The 25,458-nt window shown below is 48.4% G+C and overlaps 12 protein-coding genes across 12 annotated transcripts; 8 read left to right on the forward strand and 4 right to left on the reverse strand.

Annotated features, from left to right (window-relative positions):
* Nucleotides 1-2,485: 2,485 nt before the first annotated feature.
* FPOAC1_006726 (uncharacterized protein) lies at nucleotides 2,486-3,391 on the forward strand (the record flags this gene model as incomplete). The annotated part of the gene is made up of 3 exons (XM_044851201.1): nucleotides 2,486-2,534; nucleotides 2,610-2,829; nucleotides 2,899-3,391. 3 exons carry the CDS (start codon nucleotides 2,486-2,488, stop codon nucleotides 3,389-3,391), a joined length of 762 nt encoding a protein of 253 aa, XP_044709913.1.
* Nucleotides 3,392-3,895: 504 nt separating this feature from the next.
* Nucleotides 3,896-5,107, forward strand: FPOAC1_006727 (uncharacterized protein; the record flags this gene model as incomplete). The annotated part of the gene is made up of 4 exons (XM_044851202.1): nucleotides 3,896-3,972; nucleotides 4,022-4,383; nucleotides 4,436-4,801; nucleotides 4,848-5,107. The coding sequence occupies 4 exons, from the start codon at nucleotides 3,896-3,898 to the stop codon at nucleotides 5,105-5,107; spliced, it is 1,065 nt and encodes a 354-aa protein (XP_044709914.1).
* A 379-nt stretch (nucleotides 5,108-5,486) lies between these two features.
* Nucleotides 5,487-6,416, forward strand: FPOAC1_006728 (uncharacterized protein; the record flags this gene model as incomplete). The annotated part of the gene is made up of 1 exon (XM_044851203.1): nucleotides 5,487-6,416. One exon carries the CDS (start codon nucleotides 5,487-5,489, stop codon nucleotides 6,414-6,416), a length of 930 nt encoding a protein of 309 aa, XP_044709915.1.
* A 1,022-nt stretch (nucleotides 6,417-7,438) lies between these two features.
* Nucleotides 7,439-9,518, forward strand: FPOAC1_006729 (uncharacterized protein; the record flags this gene model as incomplete). Its single annotated transcript, XM_044851204.1, has 2 exons — nucleotides 7,439-7,451; nucleotides 7,507-9,518. 2 exons carry the CDS (start codon nucleotides 7,439-7,441, stop codon nucleotides 9,516-9,518), a joined length of 2,025 nt encoding a protein of 674 aa, XP_044709916.1.
* A 465-nt stretch (nucleotides 9,519-9,983) lies between these two features.
* FPOAC1_006730 (uncharacterized protein) lies at nucleotides 9,984-10,577 on the reverse strand (the record flags this gene model as incomplete). The annotated part of the gene is made up of 1 exon (XM_044851205.1): nucleotides 9,984-10,577. The coding sequence occupies one exon, from the start codon at nucleotides 10,575-10,577 to the stop codon at nucleotides 9,984-9,986; it is 594 nt and encodes a 197-aa protein (XP_044709917.1).
* An 834-nt stretch (nucleotides 10,578-11,411) lies between these two features.
* On the forward strand, nucleotides 11,412-12,462 carry FPOAC1_006731 (uncharacterized protein; the record flags this gene model as incomplete). Its single annotated transcript, XM_044851206.1, has 2 exons — nucleotides 11,412-11,452; nucleotides 11,505-12,462. The coding sequence occupies 2 exons, from the start codon at nucleotides 11,412-11,414 to the stop codon at nucleotides 12,460-12,462; spliced, it is 999 nt and encodes a 332-aa protein (XP_044709918.1).
* A 169-nt stretch (nucleotides 12,463-12,631) lies between these two features.
* On the reverse strand, nucleotides 12,632-13,153 carry FPOAC1_006732 (uncharacterized protein; the record flags this gene model as incomplete). Its single annotated transcript, XM_044851207.1, has 2 exons — nucleotides 12,632-12,737; nucleotides 12,813-13,153. 2 exons carry the CDS (start codon nucleotides 13,151-13,153, stop codon nucleotides 12,632-12,634), a joined length of 447 nt encoding a protein of 148 aa, XP_044709919.1.
* A 325-nt stretch (nucleotides 13,154-13,478) lies between these two features.
* FPOAC1_006733 (uncharacterized protein) lies at nucleotides 13,479-14,670 on the forward strand (the record flags this gene model as incomplete). Its single annotated transcript, XM_044851208.1, has 2 exons — nucleotides 13,479-13,914; nucleotides 13,976-14,670. The coding sequence occupies 2 exons, from the start codon at nucleotides 13,479-13,481 to the stop codon at nucleotides 14,668-14,670; spliced, it is 1,131 nt and encodes a 376-aa protein (XP_044709920.1).
* Nucleotides 14,671-15,110: 440 nt separating this feature from the next.
* Nucleotides 15,111-15,971, forward strand: FPOAC1_006734 (uncharacterized protein; the record flags this gene model as incomplete). The annotated part of the gene is made up of 1 exon (XM_044851209.1): nucleotides 15,111-15,971. The coding sequence occupies one exon, from the start codon at nucleotides 15,111-15,113 to the stop codon at nucleotides 15,969-15,971; it is 861 nt and encodes a 286-aa protein (XP_044709921.1).
* Nucleotides 15,972-16,188: 217 nt separating this feature from the next.
* On the reverse strand, nucleotides 16,189-19,080 carry FPOAC1_006735 (uncharacterized protein; the record flags this gene model as incomplete). Its single annotated transcript, XM_044851210.1, has 1 exon — nucleotides 16,189-19,080. One exon carries the CDS (start codon nucleotides 19,078-19,080, stop codon nucleotides 16,189-16,191), a length of 2,892 nt encoding a protein of 963 aa, XP_044709922.1.
* Nucleotides 19,081-20,236: 1,156 nt separating this feature from the next.
* MTR3 (3'-5'-exoribonuclease) lies at nucleotides 20,237-21,161 on the reverse strand (the record flags this gene model as incomplete). The annotated part of the gene is made up of 2 exons (XM_044851211.1): nucleotides 20,237-20,970; nucleotides 21,044-21,161. The coding sequence occupies 2 exons, from the start codon at nucleotides 21,159-21,161 to the stop codon at nucleotides 20,237-20,239; spliced, it is 852 nt and encodes a 283-aa protein (XP_044709923.1).
* A 2,138-nt stretch (nucleotides 21,162-23,299) lies between these two features.
* ANP1 (Mannan polymerase II complex anp1 subunit) lies at nucleotides 23,300-25,133 on the forward strand (the record flags this gene model as incomplete). The annotated part of the gene is made up of 5 exons (XM_044851212.1): nucleotides 23,300-23,412; nucleotides 23,510-24,189; nucleotides 24,248-24,567; nucleotides 24,625-24,720; nucleotides 24,774-25,133. The coding sequence occupies 5 exons, from the start codon at nucleotides 23,300-23,302 to the stop codon at nucleotides 25,131-25,133; spliced, it is 1,569 nt and encodes a 522-aa protein (XP_044709924.1).
* Between the last annotated feature and the right edge of the window lie 325 nt (nucleotides 25,134-25,458).

Genomic DNA, 25,458 nt, shown 5'->3' on the forward strand with positions numbered 1-25,458 from the left:
CGAGCAGCGGGCAGGCAGGAAGACAGTGGTGATGGTTGTCCAAGTGTTCCGACGACAACTCACGTGGAAAACAAGGTCGGTGAATTAGGCCGGGTCTCTTATGAAGTGGACGAATCTTGGCGATGGAGCCCCAAGGTATAACCTGTGGAGTCTCGACAAGGAGACAGGACCAATGCTACAGTACTGGATACTCAACCCAGAGGAGACAGATAACCAGTGGTCGGCCTATTATCCAGCCGGCCACCTTCCCTAGTCGGTAACCAGGGGCCGAAATAGTAGCAAAGAGAGAAAACCCGGGGTGCAGATCCTGGAGGTAATTCATGTCATGGCATGGTACGGGCCGAGAATCCTAAATCCTTGACTTAGCCAGAGTTCTTTGCTTGTGCTGTGCTGCGATACGCTGTGAGTGGTATGTAAAAAGTCCCCGATGGGTCGATTAATGGATCACACGCGCGATGCGAGACTCGATTCGGTCGAGGTACCCAAAGGTTGTCATGCTCGTAATTGGAACCATGTGAGCGAGAAATGCGACATATGCTGGTGGTTTAGTTTTATGTGTGTACGGATGCTTTGCTTTGCGTGGGCAGGTGATGGCGGCTGAGGGCGGGAAAAAAGAAAAAGTGAAGAAAAATACAATACAACCAGGCAAGGCTATGAATGGTTAATTACCATGGAAAGACTAAAATCAATGAGGAGGCGAATGGTAACATCGGATGAATACCTTGCATGATATGATAGAGTCTTAGCGCTTGACGGAAAATAAAACCACTGAGTGTTAATAAAAGGCGGAATTAAATGACTGATGGTGGTTTGAAAGGCTTGATTTTGAGTCGGGTCCAAAGGTACAGTATAGAACAGAATCTGGAGAGAGAGATCTCTTATACGACCAACATACTGGTGACCATATCTCGCTTCTCAACCAACACGTAGTACATACATGAACGCCTCTTTCCCACAGTCTGGTCTGGATCAGATCAATCCTCAACAAAGTGGCAACTCGGTTATCAGGTACGGTACCAGTACCGTACCGTACCTGTCTGTCTGGAGAAATGCCAACTTAACCATAAACTTCGCCAAGTCCGAAAAAGGAAGCTTGAGATGTGGTTCCTGGATAAATGCAAATCGACAGGGGTTTCGGACAAGGATTGAACGTGATAGGACAAACATCGGCGGCTCGAATGCAGTGAAGATGCAGTCTAATGCACATTGTGAATGCAACACGACACAATATGATAATAGACTAGACCGCTTCTATCTCTAGTCACTGTACAAAGAGGTTGTCCACTAGCCCTTTTATCGTTTTCGTCTGGTGAGCCTTGGCTGCCCCTTGAGCCACCACATCGAGCCCCAATCATGATAGTACCTATTGAACAAAGAAAAATGACGATGCTGTACCTTCGGAAATAAGGGAACAACCGCACGCCGAGGTTCTTCAAAGATCCCATCCAGGCCCTCCCCGCCTTTGCTTCGTTCATTCATCCATCCATCCACCCATCATTCGACTGCCGTGATTGCTTCGGGCCGCCAAAGCTAATATGCCCTCCGCTATGGACCAGGTTGCGTTGGATCCGGATATGAGAGGATGACGGCGGATGCTTCACTGGCCCAGTCTCGACTCGAATCTGATACTCGCAACTTGACATGTTTAATGAAGCATCATCTAATCATCACCTCACTTCTAAATTACCTACAACGTACGTTCTGCCCGGGACCGGCTGTATACCATCCGCAAAGGCATTGACCGGTTCGGTCTGTCTTTCTCTCTATGTAACTAGCCTCGGGTACCGCAGACGAAATGACTCGCAGGAATTGATCTGTTGTAGAGGTGGCTAAGCAGATCACGTCCCTTGTCGAACAATATTCTCTGCAAGAGTTTCCCAATGGGTCGCCATGCCCGAAGAAGTGAGAGTCTTCAACACCAAGGATTCAAGGACCCTGAGTTTAACCTGCCTTAATTCACCTCCCATAGCCACCCACTACCATCCATTACCGCCCCTTCTTCTCCGAGCGAGAACACGTTCCCATGGCCCATTGTCCTTGGTCTTTAGTCCTTAATCCATGCCGTGTGGGTGTGCTATGTGACGCTACCCCATACGCTCTGGATCTTCCCCTTCATGGGTTCGTGCAAGGATATACTTCATCCCACGAATCACGAATCCTTTCTCCTATTCCCCACGATTCATTTGTAGCGTCCGTCTTCTTCTCCGCATTATTCTCAACTGCACTTCTGAGTGAAGACCGGGGTCAGGGGGTGGCGCCCTGGCTGCGAGTGACTATTGGGAATGAAAACGAATCGACGTAACATCGTCGCCGCTACAATAACTTGGCATGTCTACTTGGTCAAGACTGCCAGTACTTAAATATGTCGTCAAGCCTTATACACATCTCAGTTGGGGGCCCTTTACATTTCGTGGCTTACAGTAGAACGCAAGAGGATTATCTTCCCGACTAGCGCAGACCACTCCTTGCCAATCTATCCATAATCATGTCTCCTTCAAGCACCAAGGTTGCCTCTGGCGGCTCCTTTCACACTTGTAAGTCGTCTTCAACTACAAAGTTTCACCTCACGATAATTGCATTTTGGTTCTAACATTGCCTTGTTGTTACAGTTCAGGGAATTATTCCCAAAAAGCAGCCAGCTGCTTCCAGCAATGCAAGGCCCAGGGTTGCGGGCACACGGCGCATAACAACTCCCCATGCTTGTACCGAGTGTAAACGAAGAAAGATCCGCTGCGATGGCAAGCTACCATGTGGCCAATGTATCACAAGCCGAGCCCCAAAGAATTGCTCTTACGATAAACACCGTCAAAGAATGATCCCATCTAGAAAGTAAGTGATGTGTCAATTCGTCTGCGCATGCGAACCTCGACGGCAGTTGGCTAACCTTGTTCTTCCCAGAGCTCTGGATAGCCTGGCCCAATCTCTCGAAGAATGCCGCTCGGTACTTCGGCGGCTTTACCCAAATCATGACGTTTCTACACTGCGCTCCCTGGACAAGCAGGAGCTGATCAACCTCTTGGCTCAATCGCAATGTTCTTTGAGCGACCCTCTTCCTTCGCCACCTCTCGAATCGTCATTTCCCAAGAGCGGCACACCTATGATGGGCTCCGACTCCCTACTGGAACTGCAGACATCCCTAGAAGCTGATCTCGACTCACTCATTGGTGAGCTCGATTTTGAGGTCCCAGGAGACCAACGAGCGGGCAGTGAGGAAACAAACTACCTCACACAACAAACCTGGTGGGACTTTGGATCGAGACAATGGAGCTCAGTATCAACTGTACCTCCAATGATGGAGGGTTCATCGTACGGACATGATATGATGACTCCAGGGCCGCACTCAATGTATGAGGATTCACGTGGAATGTATGGTTCACTGGAGATGAGATGATATGATATGAGGTGGATGAAATGACGAAAAAATGAGCATTACGCGATGTACTTTTACTTTACATGCGATTCCCAAAACCTGATGGGTCGGGGGCATCATGCACCCTGGGGACGCAGGTCGTCCTCTTAGCCGGATCACAGCTTACGACAATCATATGAGGCCACGACCATTTACTTTCTGCAGCATGCATTTCCAAATACCTACTACTTATTCAAGTACATATCTATACAAATTTCTGCCTTTTATACTTGATTGCCTTTTTGTTTCTTTTTTTCGTTTCACTTTTGTGTTTGTGAAAAGGTGACAAATGCAGAGCCTGCCTTCCAAATCTGGAAGGCATGGCCATCCTGCTACTTCCATCCATACCTGGCAGTTACCTACATCACCAGCAGCTCACTTTCTTCAGTGTGGGTTCTCTTTTTCCCACCTCCATCCTCTCGACTTCTTGACCAAAACGCATCACTCACAACATTCAGATGCATCAAGACTTTCGCTCGGCCGAAAATGGAACACGCACTTACCTGTAATAATCTTAAATGCCGGCGGGAACTCAGCGACCGTGCTCTGGTGACAACATGCAGGTACGCTTATCTGGAATCAATCAGCAAATCTCTAACCTCATATCACTAGTCATATATTCTGTGTGGAATGCGCCCAACGACTTGGTATTACAGGCCAAGATGCCGAGCGCCGTAATACGTGCCCTGCCTGCGAATCACAACTTACAAAGCCCGACGATGCTGTCATCACGAACCTGAATCCAAGTGAAGATTACAAGACCAGCGTTCTAAGTGGTCTAAGTCCCAATGTCATCATGGAGTGTGCCGGTCGTGCCCTTAGCTTCTGGGCCTATCAAACCACTCAGAACATTTGTTACCAACAGCATCTATACAGAACACTCACCGAGAAATACTCGAGCCTCGGTATTCGTCTCGAAAAGACTGTAAGTGATGCAAATACAGAGATTGAAGGGCTTCATCACAAGATGTCAGGTTAGTGTTATTTTCTTTACGATGCTCAATGCCTCTGTTAACAAAGTAATAGGTCTAGCGGCAGAGCAGGAAAGCTTGAGGCGGAAGCACGAGGAGATTTCTCAAGCATACAAGGAAAAGAGCCGCAAAGTTCTACAATTGCAAGAATTATACGACAAAGTCAAGAGGAGGGCCGAACTTGGTCAAATTCAAAGGGCGGCATCAGATGCTGTAGACCATACGTTGCAGGCCGCACAGCTCGACCCAGGCTATAGTGGCAATATGACAGCACAAAACAATCTTGAGAACAATCGTGCACCGGCCTTTGGACAAAGCCACCGGGTCAACGTCTCTGGAATGAACAATGGTGCCGTGCGAGACTATCACGACGTGACAACTGAAGGAAACCAGTGGTCACGGCTTGGAGGGTCATCTCATCGTGAGTTTCTTGCTAGTTTGACTATTTAAGTACTAATATAAGAAAGGCGACATCACTGGAGTACCTGTTGGTGGGCTTCGCCGACCAACAATGGGTGGATCGACAGTTCACCAAAGTACAGGCTTGCCGACTATGACAGGAACGTCTATGACCGGGTTCGGCAGGTCGAGGCAATCACCCAGCAATTTCGCCTCGGGTTTCATGAATCATCGCGGCGGCCTAGCGGGTGTTGGCTTGACGTCTGGTATCAAAGTTAGTCAAGCGAACAACCTCCCAACACTGGATGTTCCTACAAGGAATTTATGAGGGGGTAGTAGAGATGGTTGACCAAGCCATGTTTTCTTGAACAAAATCGTGGCATATATTTGACAGCCGACACCATTTTCTCGAAGCGCCATGAAAGATGTCAAGGGCTTTATCATTAAGAAGGTGAACACATCTTTCAACAATGAGTTGAGCTTATATCACAGTTACTTTGTTCATTCCCAAGCAAACCTACAGCTATTCAAAGAAACAGTACCAAGAACACAGCGCATGTTCCTCTTAGACCCTTCACAGCCCCTCAACAGCAGTGGGGGATTTAAATCACGAATGCGCCTAAAGTTGGAGGATTTTAATATTTCGTTTTATCACCATCCATGTCAGTAGGCACATTACCGTTTCACACCTTCTACAAAACTCCAACATGCAACGCATTTCTAACGACAGGTCTGGACCGCAAACCCAGCTGGTACTGGGTACAGCGTCTCCATCATCGTCATTATCGCTGTTTAACAGTAGATTTTCAAAGTCGTTTGTTGGACCCGCCAACAAGCCTACTCCAGTCTTCGCACTCATCAAGAACAGACTAAGTATGCAGAAGCAGAGAACACTAAGAAAGATGGGGTTGCGCAAAGGTTCGGAACTACGGACGAAGTTCCAGGCCAGAGAGGCAACAAGCGAGGATCAAGGTAAGCCTATTATCTCAGCTCCCTTCATTGCACTCCAGCAGCATCCATTGTCAAACACCAATGGTTCTGCATATGAGAATCAGCAACCATCGTCTCGACAACCAATCCAGCACAGTAGGCTCGGCCAGCGGCATGAGTCTTTGTGGTCTCACCCCGTTCACACTACCACCGGAACTCGCTATAACGGCGATGACAGTACATCTTTGGAATCAGATTCGGAGATACTGTGGCACTGTGGCACACACACGGAACCTCCAGAAATCAAAGGTATCTTGAGAGGTCAACCAAAGGTCGTCAGCACAAGGAGCATACCGGATAGTTTCCAAGGTGGTATGCGCCCAGTCGATGTTGTTCGGGATGACAGAATCCAGCAGCTCTGCGAAAACCCCTGTCTGGACAGAGAGGAGAGAGAGGACATGGAGAAAGCCATCATGAATCTGGAACTTGATATCGAGCAGGCAACAATCGCCGCAAACATGTACTTCCATCAAGCTCATGCTTGGGAGGATCAGAGTCCCATTCCCAATGACCTTGATTCGTTACCCCAGATGCTTCAAGGACTTTACACGGTCATGATTTGGATGCAGCAGCGCATTCAAGTCTACGAGACTATGCGCCCTGAGCTTCGGTCGCGTTACGATGTTGAAATGGGATTGACCGGCTAGAAATGATCATGAAAGGGGAGATGTGGAATGTTTCTCATGTCCAGGAAGGTAGCTGTGGTTGTAAGTACTAAGGTAGTTTGTCTTATTTCAGGAGTCTGTTTGGGTGAGTAACAAGTTTGATTTTTGCAAGAATATGTTTGTTTAGCTTAATGTCCAGTGATTGTGGCCACTTTTCAGAGTAAAATGATATAATATGTGAGCTTCCCTTTCTATGAGAGTGGACATTGATCATTCTTGTCCATGACCATGTTCGTATCATGACTAGGTACTAAGAATAGATCATTCGGGCATGAAACTCACGTGATGCTTCAAGGGACCATGGAGGTATGTACTGCTAACTTTCAGTCCTTGTAGGGCCGCGTATGCACTTTGTTGACGCCACTTTGCATGAGATGGAGTTGTTTGAGCAACAGAATTCAGTTAGACCAATTGGCCACTATTGTTTTTATTCTCATCTCCTGCATGCATCTTTTCGATTCCTAGTATTGTCTTATCGACTCCCTTATCATATGCATCAACTGTCCTACCGCGCCGCGCGCAATAATCATCTATTTGACATCCAATCCACTTCCTAGCTCGTGTTATCATTGAATCCTTGTTCGTATCCATTCTCGCTAACCTTCTTTTGGCCTCTTCGACCTTGGCCTTGGAACCTACTTCTTTTACGACTTGTTTTCAGCTTCAAGAATTCAATTAATATTCACTCGCTTTTGCATCCGGATGATGCTCGACATTCGCTTCGCTTGCTGAACACTACCGGCAATCTCTTCCTTCTCAAGGCCGGCCTATAGTTAGTCGAATTCGATCCGCTTTTGCGAAACCGTCGTTATCGTCGAGAATACAATATACAGTTCCAATCACCCCGTTATCGCAACACTTAAACGTTAATCGCGATACGCCGCATCGAGGTTTCCCAGCGAAAGATATCCTTACAACACGCACCTGACTCATTCCAACTGAATCTTGGCTACCGTTACGCTCGTCGCAATTCACCATTCCCTTCCGATTAGCCGTTAACCCTGATGGGTAAATCATGTCGGTATTCGTCTTCTGATTGCTATACTGTTGACTGATGGTGTATTCTGCATAGCGCAATACGGCGTTATTCTTGACGCCGGGTCTTCCGGAACCCGAGTCTACATTTACAAGTGGAAGAACCATGCCAAAGCCGCCAAAGATGCATCCGCCGCTGAGCTCAAGGCTCTCCCCAAGATCAAGCTCAAGGAAAACAAGAAGATCCATCCTGGAGTATCGAGCTTTGCCGAAAAGCCGTCGCAAATCGGACCCGACCATCTAAAACAACTGATCGAAATCGCCCTCGATGAAGTTCCTGATAGCAAAATATCCGAGACCCCTGTATACCTTATGGCAACTGCTGGTATGCGCCTGCTACCAAAGCCTCAACAGACAGCGCTTCTCAAGTCGATGTGCTCTTACTTGCAGACGAACACGAAGTTCATCCTTCCCGATTGCGATGCTCATATCCAAGTTATTTCTGGAGAGACAGAGGGTCTGTACGGTTGGATTGCGGCAAATTACCTGCTCGGTGGGTTCGATCACCCTGAGGAACACGACCACGGTAAAAACCACCACACATATGGCTTCTTGGACATGGGCGGCGCATCTGCGCAGATAGCCTTTGCCCCTAATGCAACTGAATCCGCAAAACATGCCGACGACCTGAAGTTGGTGCGCATGCGAACCCTCGATGGATCTCCCGCCGAATACAAAGTTTTCACTGCGACCTGGCTCGGATTTGGCGCCAACCAAGCTCGCAGCCGCTACGTTGAACGCCTGCAGGAGCACTACAACACCGATACCACCCATGAGCTCCCTGACCCTTGTATGCCCAACGGTTTGCGAACTACCCCTGATGGCGAACTTGTTGAAGGGACCTCAGATAAGACGGTTCTGGTTGGCACTGGAAAGTTTGACGAGTGCTTAACTGTGACATATCCTCTTTTGGGCAAGGATAAACCCTGCAAGGATCAGCCATGTCTTGTCAACGGCCAGCATGTGCCTGGCATCGACTTCGACATCAATCATTTCGTCGGAGTGTCCGAATACTGGCATACAACACATGGAGTATTTGGAAAGAAGCATAAGGCGTACGATTTGGCAACGTATCAGAACAATGTCATGGAATACTGTAGTCGAGATTGGTCGGACATTAAGGGTGATCTGGATAAGCGCAAGAAGTCACCTGAAAAGAAGGCGGAGGAAGCGCGATTGGCCTGTTTCAAGGCGTCATGGCTCATCAACATGCTCTACGACGGCATTGGCATTCCTCGAGTTGGACTTGAAGGTGGAGCAGCCAACGACACCGTTAAGGATGATGGGGAGAAGACGTTCAACGACCCCTTCAAACCTGTGGACACAATTGACGGTGTCGAATTGAGCTGGACTCTGGGTAAAATGGTTCTCTATGCCGCTGGACAAGTTCCTCCCACGAGTTCTGAGCTACCTGTTGGTTTTGGAAGTAATGTGGAAAAGGGTATTGCGGAAGATTTCCAACATGCCGGGTCTTCGCCAATCGCTCCTCATACTGGAGATGATGATGACGATGATGACTTTGAGGACATTCTCAAGAAGCCTGGAAAGTCCACCGGCGGGGTTGTCGCCTTTATCATCATATTGCTGCTCGCTGCTTATCTGCTCCGCAAGCCTGAGCGAAGACGGAAGATATTCAGCATGGTGAAGCGACGCAAGCGCTCTGGAAAGTCAGGGCGCGGCTCCTCTCTGGTCAACAAGATCTTTGGTCGTCGCTCTGGGCCATCATATGAAAGAGTGATGGAAGAGGGTGAGTATTCCGATTTTGAGCTAGGCGACGTCGACTCGGATGACAACGACCCTTCGGACAGCAGCAGTAATGGGTCCCGAAAGGGGCGAACATCGGGTCTAGCAACACCCAGTGTCTTTGCAGGCCGAGCAGACGAACTCGCTCGTCCACCTTCGGCAATGGATCGTGCCGGACTTGTAGTGCGAACCGAGAGTCGAGAACGTTTGTCGCCCTCATTGTTAAGTGCTGGTCGAAAGAGTCGCAACGGCAGCCCAACGCGTGCCAAGAGCCCTTTCATGACGGCCTTGCATGAAGATGAGTAGTCTTGGTGGATATTGTTCAATGCAAAAGTTGTGTATGGAGGGCTTTTTCTCATTGTTATGGCGTTTGGGGACTTGGGGAAGCTGATGCAGCATCACTGTTTTGGCGTTCAAAAGAACGCATATACCACGAATCATTTGATAGGCGTTGTGAAAGTTTCTGATATTGATACTACAAGATAGGCAATGTGCTTCTTCCAATTTATATCACCATCTATACTCAAGGGTCCGCTAGAAATTGTTGATACGTGTTTGTGTAAATATTTACTGGTTGCCCTATAACCATTGTTGAGTCTTGACGGTTGTTCTAACGCCCATATAAACTGTGGTTCCCAGACCTGATCTCCCATACCTTCCCTGCTGTACATTAAACCCCTTGCGCAGATCGCTCGAAGACGCAATTTCAAATCACTATAGTAGTTTCTTTTCCGATGTACAACAACTTGTCCATCGCAGTCTGAGCCCAGACTATTCTGTTTGCTTCTCGAGAAAACTGGGATCTGTTCGAACCCTTGACTCGAATTTGCGCCACCAGTTCTCGAAAGCCTTGAGAGGCACGACCTCAACTCCGCCGGGCCCCGCGGTACCGCTGAAGCTTGATAAAAAGTTGAAAGCGTTTTGAATAATGCGTTGTGCCAAGATGGCAGTACTCGGTTGACCGCCTGATGAGTTACTGGCTTTGCTGGCAGCAAGCTCCTGCATGCGCTGACCGACAGATTCTTCCGACTCAACAGACACTCCAATAACCAGTTCACTAGCCTCGCCTCCCCCGCTAACCTTGAACATGGCACTCTCTTTTCCAGGGCCAATTCCGCCGAGGAAGCGGAAATTAGGTGTGCTGCCTGTTTGAGAAGCTAGGGCGACATCGGCGGCTGTGGCAAGGTAGATTGCTGCAGCGGTGTTTGGTGGTAGTGCAATTCCCGGCAGCATGAAGACAACGATATGAGAAAAGGGTTTTGAGGTAGGAAGGGCATAGAGTAGTGAAGTTGGTGAGGGGGTTGATGAAGGTTCCGTGATCAATGACTGACCCGCAGGTACAATGCCGAATAGCGGACCTGACATGATGGATGTGGATATTGTGTTTGTATTGGAAGTACCCAATTTAGACCGTGAGATGTGTCCTCTTTGATATTATGAAATGTGGTTGTTGTAGTAAGCTTTTGTACAAATGGTTGGTGTTGACTTTGTTAGCTTCGTCGTTTCTTTCATTGGTGGTGTGAAACGATTGGTGGGCGTTTCGAGGGTAATCTAGAAGGAAGTGGAAGGGGACCCCAACAACCCCAACCCACCATCATCCTGGTACATGAGCAGCTGTCAGTGACCTCATATCGCAGATTTTCCTTGCAGTGTGTAGGGTAGGTCGAGTGAAAATGAAGATTTACACATCACCAGTTAGAAACTTGGTGTCTGTATGAACTATGATATTAAATACTAAGTAACGGCTGCAGAAACAATTGCTTCAAATATGCATGTGATACTCAAAACCATGACTCCTCACTTTCGTTGTTGCAGTAGATGCTGAGAACGCACTTACTTAGCTTAAGTTGACCGAAGACGTGGGGCAATCACGACGACCTGACTCGAGGTGAATGTTAACTAGAGATGGAAATGTCATTCCTGACAAGGATCCTTCAACGATACAAAGGCAAACAACTTCAATTCATATCAGCAGCTACCGGGTTCAAGAGGGGATTAGGTGTGACAAGAACTGATACGTATTCTGCTGGTCAACTTGCACTACAGAGGACCCATACGACAAAAACCCGCAGATTGATCAACCCTGCATCACCATTGACCATTGATTCTATTATACACCCCAGAAACTACACGCAAAAGGCTCTGTATCACCGACAAGAAACCCGACCAGAGGCACTGAACCATATGGTGTCGATCAAAATGGCTAAAACAAATATCAATCTTATCGACGAAGTCGATATGTAAGAGTCCAAACCCATGTGCTCGAAGAACATACATAACTCATATACCAAGGTTCCCTTATGCTGAGACAGACCCTGATGCTTTCACAAAGATGAAGGAAGGTCTGTACACTCTGGTTTGGGAGGACAGTCAAGGCACATACCCCATCGGCTACATCCTGGATCGCGTTGTCAAAGAGCTTCATCAAACTCCTGAGGATATCAGGGGCAAAATGACATACGACGAAGCAGAAAAAACCATCATGTTATTCCAGGAGTCCACAGAAGAGGAGCGTACTCGCCGTGTCGCCGCCCTCACTGATTATTGGTGCCAGAATGGAACGTTTCCCCTTCTCCGTGGCTGGCGAAACGAGCTTTGGCCGGTATATGGACGCACCGGGGAGCTCTTATTCAGCATGGAGCGAGCAGCAATGGGCTTGATCGGTACAATGCGCTATGGTGTCCACATGGTTGCCTATGTCAAAGACAAGACTGCACCTTATGGCATTCGTCTTTGGGTACCCACGCGCGCTCAAAACAAGTCTACGTTTCCCGGCATGCTAGACAATACCGTGGCGGGTGGTTTAATGACCGGAGAAGACCCCTTCGAGTGCGTCATCCGAGAAGCCGATGAGGAGGCCAGCCTTCCTGACAGTATTGTCCGCAAGAATGCCAAGTTTGTCGGTAACGTCACATACATCTTTATCACAAACGAGGGACAGGTTGGCGAAGGTGACTTTATTTACCCTGAATGCCAATGGGTATATCATCTTGAGCTCTCTAACGATGTAATTCCACAACCAAGCGACGGCGAAGCTGAAAGATTCGACCTGTGCGATGTTGATCAGGTCAAGGCGGATCTTACTGCGGGACGCTTCAAACCCAACTGTGCCCTCGTCACGCTTGATTTCTTCATTCGCCATGGTATTCTGACTGCCGAAAACGAGCCCGAGATCGAACAGATCAAACGGAGAATCCGCCGCGACATTCCATTTCCAGGTCCGCATCAGAGCAATTGGCGCCCACTGTAAGTGTGAAATCGGTAAAACTGAGCACTTTGAAACTTGTTGGGGGCAAGGCGGCGGGTTTTGGTTCGGGTATCATTGATATGACCTAAAGCCTAAAGCTAGCAAGGAAGCAAAAGCATGCGGTGGCGTTGAAGAGCTATAGTCTAGATAAATGTATCATTTGCGCTTCGGATTATTTCTTGACAAGAAGGTAGACGTCGTCGACGCGGAGCGGAGTCAACTTCTTGACAGGGCCCTGGAGCGACATGAGGAGACCACCAAACGAGACGTAAGCGTTGCTGTAGGTTAAACCAGTCAGTAAATTCAACCTATAGCACAATATTGGTATTTCGGTTTTGGGGTCGCAAACGTACATGGTGTTTCCATCGAATGTCTCCTCAAACTTGTAGATCTTGCCATGGCACACATAGTCGTAGAGGTCGGCAATCGTGGCTGGCGCATCACCGCCCTTACCAACGTCCCGCCAGCCCTTCTCTTCCTCCTTGCTGCCATCCAAAGCCAATGTTGTTGTCAAAACAACATGCAAAGAGTCACCACGGGCACATGGGAACAACTCAATGTTGATGTCGAGCGACATGATGGTCTGCGAGTCGGCCGATGTGCAAGAAATACGTGCGACACGATCGTACTTGGACTGATCGTACTCCATTACGGTAAAGGACTCCTCAAAGAGGGTGGCATCTCCGCTAGCCATTTTGAAAGAGTTATGAGAAAATTGGGGTATCTGAAGTCGATTATAGTGTTATACCGGGGAAAATAGAGCGAGTGTGTGCAGGTAGCTACTGTTAGATGCTGTTGATTGTCGCGAGGAAGAGAAAATGTTTGGATGCAGCCGGGAAAAAGTTGGTGGGGGTCGAATGGAACTTGAGGACCTGTTGGTGGGTCCCACACACAGGACAAGACTCACAGGCATCTCTTCCCAACTACTAAACTACCTAGGTACTAACCTAATGACTGTACAAGCTTCAAGATCTCAATTTCTCTCTTGCTCTTGCAACTCAAATTGAGAGAAAGGAATCATGTCATTCCGAAAGCGTAATGTAGTCATTGGAGCTCCGGGATCCTCTTCGCCTACTCCTCGGCAAGAGAAGTCCCTTGCGCCTGGAACGAGACCGTCACCATTAGATGGACGATTGACGACATCTACGGGTACGCAATCATTGGACCAACTCTTGTCAGGCCATGCTGGAATGCCTATGGGAACTTCACTGCTCGTCGAAGAAACTGGAACAACAGATTTCGGAGGCGTACTTCTACGGTACTATGCTGCTGAAGGACTTGTGCAAGGACATCAGGTCCATCTACTGGGCTTTGGTGACGCCTGGAGGAGGGAACTTCCCGGCCTTGGGAATCCGGAAGGTTCCAAGAAGAGCAAATCAAGTTCATCCTCAGACGACAAGATGAAGATTGCTTGGCGTTACGAGACACTCGGTCAACGAAACGTTCCAGCTAGAGGTATTGTGCCCATGTCTCTACCTGCATCTTCCGAGAAACAGCAACTAATGTACCGGTTTAGATGCTCAAGGATCAACTAGTCCCGGTCAGACACAAAGCACTTTTTGCCATACCTTTGATCTTACCAAGCGTCTCGAGAACAGCGCTATCAAAGGTCAGCTACATGCAATGCCTGTAGAAGGTCCCTTGGCTTCCCCTACACATACACCATTCCAAAAATTTGTCACCGAAGTGACTTCTAAGATAAAGTACTCCCCCCCTTCTACTGTTCATCGGATTGTTGTGCCCAGTCTCCTGTCGCCCACGCTCTATAATTCTGCTGCCAGCCAGCCTAAAGAGATTCTAAAGTTCCTTCATGGCTTAAGGGCACTCCTTCGACAGTTCCCGACTCAAGTTACAGCTGTTGTAACGATCCCTGTCACACTGTTCCCGCGTTCAACAGGATTGACTCGCTGGATGGAGCTGCTATCTGACGGAGTCCTTGAATTAATACCGTTGCCACAAGCTCCAGTTGTTCGAGAGCCTGGCAACGAGGACAAGGGACAAGGACTTCTCCGTGCTCACAGCCTACCGGTGTTTCATGAGAAGGGCGGTGGACTTGAAGGCACCTGGAATCGAGAAAACTTGTCTTTCAAGTTGAGCAGTTCTAGTGGGCTTGTTATAACACCCTTCAGTCTTCCACCAATTGGCGACGAGGAAGAACCGACCAAGGCAGCCAAACCAAACGAGCCTAAGAAGGAGAGCCTTGATTTCTAAGACAACAATGAAACAATTATCTTTCTGTCGCTTGCATCAAGTCTATCTTTTTTTCGGAGGGTGGGTTCATTCCTGAGGTTAACTTCAACTCTACGAAAGCTTGAGGACCCTCTCCTCCCTTATCTTATCATCACAAGGTGACCCCACCTAACTAAAAATTTCAACACTCATAAGAGCTCCAAGCTTTCCAACTTTCCTTCTCTTTTTTCTTTTGATCAACATCAAACATTGAAAGGTAAGCAAAGAATTCTCTCTTTTATCACATCTTCCCCAAACCGGACACTATGATTATAAACATATTAATCTGTCAATCCCCTGATTTTCTGTGACGACACAAAATAAAATTACGAAGACGACTTATGATGTTCCTCTCACTACTTCATTTCAATTTGCAAACTCAAGTTGGAGCTTCCGCTAACTCGCATTGCTCAATAGATACAATGGCTTCTCCAGAGTCTCCTTCCGTTCGGATTTCCAAGATCGCTGGCCGATATCTTGTTTTCGACTCGGAAGATGCTGGTTTCTTGCGTCGGAGCGAGAACATCAACGGCACTCTCACCGGAACGGCGCCTCAGCAGCCAACTCAAAATATTTTCCTTGGACTTCCCATCGAACTCCGCCCAGAGGAGGCTGAAGCGCTGTTGCGGAAGAAGGTGGCTTATCTAGTAGACGACGTAGCTGCACACCAGGCTGTGCTGCAGAATCCCAGCTCCGAGGCAAGAAGGCTGTATCTCGATTCGCTTAAGACACGAAAGCAGACAGCCCAGCAAGTTTTTGCTGAAAAGGATGCCAAGAGAGCTGCCGAAGTGGCAGAAAAGCACGGCAAGAATCGCCGCCAAGCACCTCCCAGCAAGACTGAAGAGGATGCAATCTTTGCAAGTGACCAGCCTAAACCAACTTCACGTCAACAGGAATCTGCTATCAGATCTATGGGTGTTACCCCTGCGTCTAGTGGGCCTTTAATCTCACCAGAGGCTGAACGGGTATACCAGGCTACTAACCCTACACAAGGCCCTTTGTGTGGCTTCCTCCTAACATCCGGCTATTATATGACCCCTGGTCTGCGTTTCGGTGCCAAGTACAGCGTCTATCCTGGTGATCCTCTCCGATTCCACGCTCATTTTATGGCAAATCAATATGATTGGGAAGAAGAGATCTCTATCTTGGACATCGTAGCAGGAGGACGTCTCGCTACCGCCGTAAAGAAAGCGTACCTTATTGGAGGGCAGCAGCCACAGACAGACGAGTCGGTTGATGATGGAAGGATGAGAACCTTCAGTATTGAATGGGCTGCTATGTAAATGCTTCAAATAAATATCAAGACTACGTACGTATCCTAAGCAAATGACTGATTCATCCGTGCAACTTGAGCCCTTCATGATTGTGATACAAATGTGCTTCCAACTCCAAAAGAAAAAAGAATATGCGTCATGTTCAACAGATGCTCCCTGGCTTCTCCACAAGGCACCCGTTCTCTGTCAAGCCGGACCCCGTTGTTATTTGCGAGTTCTAGGCTAACTAAGGGACAAAAACACGGCTGAAGCTGACAACTTCTCGGCGACAGCAGACGCACTTGTCAAAGTTGTTCATAGCAAGAGAGACACGACAATCGTCGCACAGACTCAAACAGCGACAAGGCCAAACAATGATGGTTCTGGGCGAGCTTTGGCATACCACGCATTGTGGTCCTTCGCTACCGAGCCCCGATCCTCCATCCTCCCATGACGTTTCCGCAAGCCTTGTTGTAGAGGCCTGTCGTCGCGAGAGCAACAATTGCTCCAAAAGACGCTCCTCTTCATCCAAATCTAATTTGTTGTTGCGGCCAGGTTGGATGGTGTCAATTCTTGGCTGTAACAGACTAGACCCTGGTGCTGCGAGGACCCTGGTGCGCTGTAGTTGTTCCATTCGCCTGTATTTGGCGCGCGTCATGATGCCATCGCTTTGTAGATGAGCAGACAACGTCAAAGCCTCCTCACGCTCTTCAGGATTCGTGGGGTGAAGAAGGCGCGCTAGGTCGGCTATCGGCATGGGAGTGTCATGGAAAGGCGTGCTCTCACGGGTCATTTGAGGGGACCGTTGGGTAGGTGTTCGTTGACCATCGTCGTTCTCCTCGTCTGATTCCCAAGCTTGGTAGTCATCAAATGCTCCACCGGCGGTTGACAGAGAGATCACGCTTGTGGTATCAAAGTCATCGTCTGAGTTTGGTTCGAAATCGCCGCTCGTATCAGCAGATCCCCACCACCCATTCTTGACCCAATACTTGTACAGCGCTTCATCAAAGCTGTCCTCGTCTTCCACGCTGCGTGTACGTCTGAATTCCGCTTCTATATCAGACGAAGTCTCCTTCGGTATAGATCCATCGCCGTAAAAAGACGGCCCACTCGGCGGCGCTTGTATCGGAACGGAGCTTTTGCTTTTTCGTTTGTCTTTGCTTTCCATACGTTTTGGGTGCCGCGCGAGCGAAAGGAGCCAAGCAGGCTGATATCGAATTCTAATGACTGCGAGACACCACAGTAGGGACTTGGCGCTGATCCTCGCAATAAGTTTGTTGATGCTCAGTAGGAAGTCAAGGGCCATGAGCCAACGGGAACTCCTTTCAGATGCCCCGATACCCGCACGAATATTGCGCTCACCACGTCCTTTCGGAATCTTCTGAGCGGCGCGTTCGCGAGCATACCCATTGGAAGCAATTGTTGGTCCCCCCTTTATGGGAATAAGACCAATGGCGCCGACCTGATCATATCGCGAGTCAGGCAAGCCGCCAACAATCAGTTTTCTTTGCAATTCTTCAGCCTCCTTGAGACGCTGCTCTTCCAGCCATGTACGTCGTTTCAAACTGACGCCTTTGTCCTCGTTGAGGTAAACAGCTTCGCTAGCCATAGATATAGCGCTAAAACCAGTACGAAGCAAAGCTGTGTAGAAATCCATTTCTCGAGTTATCCGAACGGAAGATAGGGAAACGTTCGCTTGCATGTTTTCGTGGGCATGAACAAGACGCTGACGGAAAGACATCGATGCCATATCCGATGTCGAGGGTGGTGATAAGGTGGAGAGCAAAAGAGCCAGCCCGTAGATGAGAAGACACATGCCGATACCGAGTAGAACCAGAACATGGGGTACGAATCCAATTATACAAACGGTCGGAAATCGAAGCAGACTCTGAGACGATGGGTCATCGAGGTCAAAGGAGATCCCGGCCCATACAATACTGCCCATGAAGCAAAGACCCCAGAATCCTGTGCTAATTAAGCGATACTTGGCTTGTAAGCCGAAGACTCCAAGAACATGACTCGTAATATGTGTCATTGAAGACAAGAAAGCGACAAGCAGTACCTCCGGTGATGTGTTGACCCTCTTCAGGACCATCGACCTGGTCAAAGCTATGGCATTTCCAAGTCCAGACGCTGGAACATCAGTGGAAGTGGCCTTGGTGAACAAGTTCCAGCCAAGCTGGTTGCTAATAGCAGCATCTGCCTCAGCAAAAGCTAACGATTGTTCGAACAATGTCATGCCAGTTTCCGGGGCTACTGGGCGGCCCTGTACAGCACAAGAGACGGTCTCGAGAAATTGGCTGAGGCAGAAAGTTCCAAACAAAGGCCAAAGGACAGACAACGACCCAGTCAAGTTACGAGCAGAGCCAGATTCATCCGATGGTATCATCTGGACAGCGATGCAAGACTCCTCATCGGAAGCCGAGAACAGTAGGACCGAAGACAACGAGTTGAAAAAGGCATTCTTGTGCGAGAACATGAGGTCGGAGCTCTTGCTTGCGTTGCCCCATCGTAATTCGGAAAATTCGGCAGAAGTCTGACATTGGATTGACTGGAGGATTTGGCGGGCCTGTACCACCAGTAAAATGATAGGGACAATGCGTAACAATAGTCTTGTAGGCCATCGGAGTCGTAGTCGTCGGCGAGTAGCAGCGAATATATGCGTTCGATTCAGAATGACAGCCATAGCAATGCAACACAATGCCCATTTGCTTGTGGCATAGCCAAAGATGCTACCCAAGCTACGGGCACTGTCGACCGACACACGTCCCATTGGCATAGTGGCGGCTGTATCAGCACCGGGTGTCTCGAATGTACCCAGCCCAGGTTCCATGATGTTTTGAATCGTTGGATCAGCCTCGGCGAGTATAGCACTCGCACCAGCTGCCGCTGGTAGATAATCCGAATTATAAGAGGTCGTATCGAGGTAATCGGAGATGGATGCAAAAGATCCAAGTTTCTTGACAAGTCGTGGACCAGCCCGCACAAGGTCCTCTAATTTAGGCGCATAGCGTGTCACATTAAAACTCCAGGCCGTAGGGTTGTACCACGAAATGTGTGCGCTGGCGGTATTCAGGCCGGTATTTGTTGTGAAGCTGGTGAGGGGTGTTGGTGCCGATGGCATGAAGTCTCCGGACATGGCCTTCAGGAGGTATCGGACGCGAAACTGTCGGGAGGGAAGGAAGCGTCAAGGCAAAACAAAGGACGCAAATCGTATAGACAGGTTGTTTGGCGTTATTACGATGGAAAGTTCGGCTTCTTCGAGGACATTGTGAAGCGTCCTGTCACCAATAGTGGTTAGTAGTCTGTGGTGTTGATGAAGCAAGGCACCTTGTTTGTATTGACCTCGAGGTTCAGTAACATGGGAGGTGGAGCAGCCAACTTGGATGTACTTGTCAGACTGCAGGGTGTCGGAAATGCAGAGCCAGATACGGGTGCTTATCAGCATAGGCTAGCTTAATTATTTTGTCCTTGATACTTGTCTAGCCAACTTTTCCGACGGCCCAAGGTCAGTTCAAGCACAATTGCGGAATTCACGGGCATTAGCGCGTCTTGGAAGACCCGCCCGCCATATCCGTACCGTCCAAGACAGCCCCATCACATTGTCACTTCCTCGGTAGGTCGGTCGTACATATTATACTCCGACAGAACAAGACCAACTTACAGCAAACTCATACAAAGCTGTCAAATCTCAGGATAAAAATATTGCAGTATTAGCCACTGATATCATGGAAAAACTGCAAGTGCCTGGCATGTACATAGAATTACAAGATTATAAAAAAATGCAGGAGTTTAATTTGGCACAAGCACTAACAAATTAGACCTTGAAAACCGTCTCGCATTAATTGCAATCATTCACCCTATCAATGTTCTTAGACTACCTAGGGACAATCCAAAATATAGTCATAATTTTGTATTCAGAGTATGGCTTGAAGGATGGTACTAATGTGTACACGCGGAGGACAATTCCGCAACTGTCTCTTCCAAGTCCCTTCACTTCACCCTCACGCTCTAGGGTATGTTGTCAAACAAGATGCATTTTTCCAACATGAAGCAGCCGAGAGAGCGAATGTGGGTGCCCATAAAACGGCGCGGTTCCCAGTAATCGCAGGATAGATGTTGCTCGAGTACAAGATGTAAACCGTTGACCAGGAGTAATTAAAATATGCCAACTTTAATATTATGTGGAAGCCGGGGTTCTTTCAGCGTTGTAGCTCGAGCTGTAAGCGCCTCGATGGAGCGCCGGGTGATTTTTAGATGTGTTGGTTGCGTTATAGAGTGGCCCATTCCTTCGCTCAGACCGCGAGAATAGACTCGTTGAGAGATGCAACTATGGCAAGGTTGGTACCCTTGCTTGCATGTACTGCTCGAGCGACAAGGCCTCGATGGAGGTTAGCGTCAGACGAAGGTAGGCTTCCTTTCAGCCAAAGATTTGTGATTTCATCTCGCGCAGGAAGGTACGCCACACAACAAGCAGCGAGAATCTGTGAATGCTCCGAAGGAACTGGATCAAGTACCATGATGGGCTCACCATTGTCTTGTCCAGGCACGAGTGCTGCAACACCTCCACAGACTGTGTCAACACAGTCAATGCCCGCATCAGCAAGAGCAGCTGCTGCAACGGTGATACAACCACTCAGAACATTCATCATGTCCCATTCTTCACTTCCTTGCTCGACAGCTACCTGCCTGGCTTGGTCCCCTTCAATGATGGTGACGATTACGTCCACGCCACTCTTGGGCCACCGGTCTGCAATAATGGCGCCGCGCAGAGCCGCCTCGAGATGTGAGCTCAAGTCACGCTCGCTGGAATCGCGCAGATAACCTCGCCTCTGACGTGTCGCGAAAGGTGCATACTTGACATGTGTGGAAAGGACCATGTGAGGAGAGAAGGGTGCTGATCGAGGCAGAGACCTGGGTCCATGAACGGTACATGTAAGTTTCATGCCCTTACTGCCGGAAGTATCTTGTGATTCAATTTCAAGATATGCTGAGCCAGATGCAGATGGGGTAACACCAGTCTTGAGATCTGATCAAATATTAGCCATTATATTCATGCTTGGCTTGTCCAGTGAGTTTGAAGATGAATTGAGTCGACTTACATTGCGCTCTGATACCATTTTCCGCACGAGTACGTCCTGGAGCGGTGGATTCGTCCGCCTCGAAGACAGGAGGTACAGTATTGCCTCCTGGGCCATTAATACGTCGTCGGTCAGCCATTTTGAGAATTAGCCCTTTCTATATCATCTTTCATTAACCTGGAGGGCATGGATTTTAACTGGAGTGGATAGGAATTTGCTAATGCATCAAACGGGGCGCTACTGTGATTAGTCATCACTGACTCCATCGGCTCTACTTCAAATTTTCGTGAACCTGCATTCAAGCTCAGAAACTCTTTCCTCTTCATCACCCTCAAGGATTTGGCTTCATTCCTACGAGCCGCTTCCAGCAAGCAAAATCGACTGCAATTTCGTCGATTTTAAGTTCGCCCGTGGTTGCTTCGTCTGGAATTGTTGACCGGTCCTTGGGTGATGCTGTTTCTATCAGGTACGTTTTTTCGCAGCAGCGTTCTTTCCCTGCAATGATGATCTTTCACACCACTGTTCCCGCGACATCCTGAGCGATTGAACACATGCACTACCATCTGAGCCTCACCTATTCCTTCATTTTCTCAAACTCGCTCGCTACGGCGCATGGGCCCGCGCTAACTTGCTCAAAAGAAACAGAAATATTTGCTACTCAAAAATATCGAAATTGCGCATATCCACAACAGGACCAGGTTAGTAAAAATTTTCTTGCAAGATTCCCTTCCGATGTCGATGATGAGAAACCTTTTCATTCAGTTCTGCTACTGAACCAATGTGATGACTCCATTATACCAAACCAAGATCTCTGATATACATCTTTACCCTTCATTTTATTATTACAACATTTCATGCTTGACTTGAACAAAGCTGACCATGTAATCAGAACAGACTAAACTTTCATACCTCGACAGCTTATCTCGCACTCACATCACTTGTCTATGGTAAGTTCTTTGCGAAGCTGCAAGTTCAAAGGAGTTGCTTTGCATGATGAAACAAGTTATATCCATTCAACGACATCATCTTGGCCAAGTCACCCTCCCGCACCTTAGACTCCTTGTGGGTTGATGATGGGTTGTGGAGTTTCTCTTCCGAGTGTTATGAAGACTCCAGTGTCAGGGCTGCTGGTAGCTCGTTTTGGGTTATCAGTATCCAGGGCCGGTCGAGATGACTGAGTAAAAACGGCTTGTCTGAACTATAGCATACTCCTTTGTATCGTGTATAATCTTCGTCCGTTGATAGCCTCGACTTTGAACAGTGGCTAACGGATAGATACAGATTTACGAGTGTAGATCTCGATCATTTGAGGATTGAAGGTAAGATTTGATGTGAAATGATTAGTACCATAATAATACAATTTTTTCCCAATGCACCTACGGCCAGAATCCGGTGCGCCTGTGATGTGTGACGTACGTACGCTACAATCTTGCGTCTACCTGAGTAGACAGTTGACATTATGCCACCCCAGCGTACGCCAGCTTCTCTTACAGAGAGGGAGATTCCTGTGTTCGCTATAGTGCAACCAGTTCTCAATGTAAAACAGAGTAGCATTTGATATTTTCCCTTGAGAATACATGGAACCCAGTACCGCTCAGCCGCTCGGAGTAGGCGATAGATTCATAAGCTGACTTGAAAAATTCGAGATTGAGTTATGCTCGCTTGTTGCCGATAGTCTTTGCATGAGACAAGTTTTGTGATGCCAGGAGCTAGGTATTTGTCGTTCGTATTGAATCTGACGGCGGATGGTACGTAGTGGTTCCTATTCTTAGACCCTTCAAAGTGTGGATCGTGTTGCTTCTCGAAATGGTCAAGTCTGGAACAAGCCGAGCGCAAGAGACCAATCAAAACCGAGCGGCCACCCCTTGCCTCGATGAGGGTAACTGAACACATGCATTTGAGCGCTCTGGCACGTTAGATTTCGTATCCTCCAAGTCAACTTGGTCGGCGTTGGAGCCACCTTGCCCTTGAGCACCATACAACTATCGCGGCGACCTCCACGAAGATTATCAGAAACGAAAACGATTCAGACACTCCTTTGCGAACCGACATCATACAATCACGTTCTTGACCGGCAGGGGAACGTTAGACCTACTATCTGGCTCACCCTTGACACCGTATACCATCTCCTATCAACATCGAATTGCGTCCTACTCGGTGGTGTTTGCGTCCGACCTCACCGCACAACATATAATTTGCCTGGCATCTGGAATACAGGCTCGAATTCGAGCACAATAAATAAAAGAGCAGTGGAACGATTCCACGCCAAAGCCGTCAATGCCCTCCTATGACTTGCCAGGTTCCAATTCGAAGATGATGCCCCGGCACCACGCTGCCGCCTTTTCGAATGGCTACCCACGCGGCAATACCTTTGATATCTCACCACACAAGTACGGCTTCCTCCAAACTAGTACTTCTCTCGAAAACCAATATGACTTGTGTCGCAAACATTCATGATCAACGATACTGACACAACCTCTTCGCTAGATTCCAACCTCGCGCATACACACCCGCACAAAGACGTCGCAACAAGCTCCTGACTCGCCTGGGCATTTGCGCAGTGATCCTGTTTATTTTTAGCCTTTGGCTTTGGCCTTCTAGCTCGGTGGCCTCCTTGGTTTCTTTTGGACTCCTTTCTTCCAGTGGTACTCCCGAGCTCGAGACGGTTCGATATTACGACTTGACTAATGTTCAGGGTACCGCTCGTGGTTGGGAGCGCGAAGAGCGTATTCTCCTCTGTGTGCCGCTTCGTGACGCCGAAGCGCACTTGGAGATGTTCTTTTCCCACATGCGCAACCTGACATACCCACACCACCTGATTGATCTCGCATTCCTCGTCTCCGACTCAAAGGACAATACTCTCAAGGTCCTCTCCGATAGTTTGGAGGCTATTCAAGCCGACGAGGATCCTAAGCAGCCTTATGGCGAGATCTCTATCATCGAGAAGGATTTTGGTCAGAAGGTCAACCAAGATGTCGAAAGCCGTCACGGATTCGCTGCCCAGGCCAGTCGCCGAAAGCTCATGGCGCAGGCGCGAAACTGGCTTCTGAGTGCGGCCCTGCGGCCTTATCATTCATGGGTTTATTGGCGTGACGTCGACGTCGAGACCGCGCCTTTTACCATCTTGGAAGATCTTATGCGCCATAACAAGGATGTTATTGTTCCGAGTAAGTTTGGAATCAATATGTGCCACAAATTGTCTTCAAAATACTGACTGTAAATCAGATGTGTGGCGACCCTTGCCTGACTGGCTTGGCGGTGAACAACCTTATGACTTGAACTCATGGCAAGAGTCCGAAACGGCTCTCGCTCTCGCCGATACTCTTGACGAGGATGCCGTCATCGTCGAGGGATATGCCGAATATGCCACATGGCGACCTCACTTGGCCTATCTTCGTGATCCGTTTGGTGACCCTGATATGGAAATGGAAATTGATGGTGTTGGTGGTGTCAGCATTTTGGCCAAGGCCAAGGTTTTCCGATCCGGAGTTCATTTCCCAGCTTTCAGCTTCGAAAAGCATGCCGAGACAGAAGGTTTTGGCAAGGTAAGCATTTTGTCCATGTGGCATGCTTATGGTTCACAGCTAACATGATTTGACTAGATGTCCAAGAGAATGGGGTACTCAGTTATTGGTCTACCCCATTATGTCATCTGGCATTTGTATGAGCCCAGTGTGGACGATATCCGTCATATGGAGGTTCGTGTCTTTCAAATTCAAGATTAATATCTACGTACTGACTTTGGGTGCAGGAAATGGAGAAAGAGCGACTTGCCCGCGAGAAACAAGAAGAGGAAAAGAAGAAGAATCAGCAAAAGATCAAAGAAGAGTACAGTGATACCAGAAACGAGTGGGAGAAGGACAAGCAAGAGATGCAGAACTTGGCAGCTCAACCAAAGCCTGTCGTCAACAACGCACCTGTGGCCCAGCCTCCCAAAGAGCAGCCTCCCAAAGAGCAGCCTCCCAAAGAGCAGCCTCCCAAAGAGCAGCCTGCCCAACAGGTCAACAACGTTCCTGGTGATGCAGCACAAGGCGAAACTAAGCCACAAGTGGTCAAGCAGGAGGTTAAGCAGGCCGAAGAAGTCGCAAAGGATGTGCCCAAGGCTGCCTAAAAGGCTGATAATGCGGCTGCTTGAATTTTACTTGCTGTATAATAGAATGGATGTCACTGGAGTCTTTGGCCGCTGGAGCGGATGACTGTCAATAGCTACAGTCGAAGATGTAGCCAACAATAGCCCCCCTTTATTGGCATGTAGCTGGCGTTTGGTAGGTTGGGAAAGGGGCTGTTTTTTTATCAACTCTAGAATGAGGAAATCTTTCTTCTATCACAGGCTTTGGTATTGGTGATTGCAGGGTCAGATCAACACGTGGTAACGATGGCAGCCTGTATCTATCCCAGTGAGCATGTATGTCTTCTTCATCAGAGTGTAAATAATC

This window comes from Fusarium poae, chromosome 2 (assembly GCF_019609905.1).
Source record: "Fusarium poae strain DAOMC 252244 chromosome 2, whole genome shotgun sequence".
NCBI lineage: Eukaryota > Fungi > Ascomycota > Sordariomycetes > Hypocreales > Nectriaceae > Fusarium > Fusarium poae.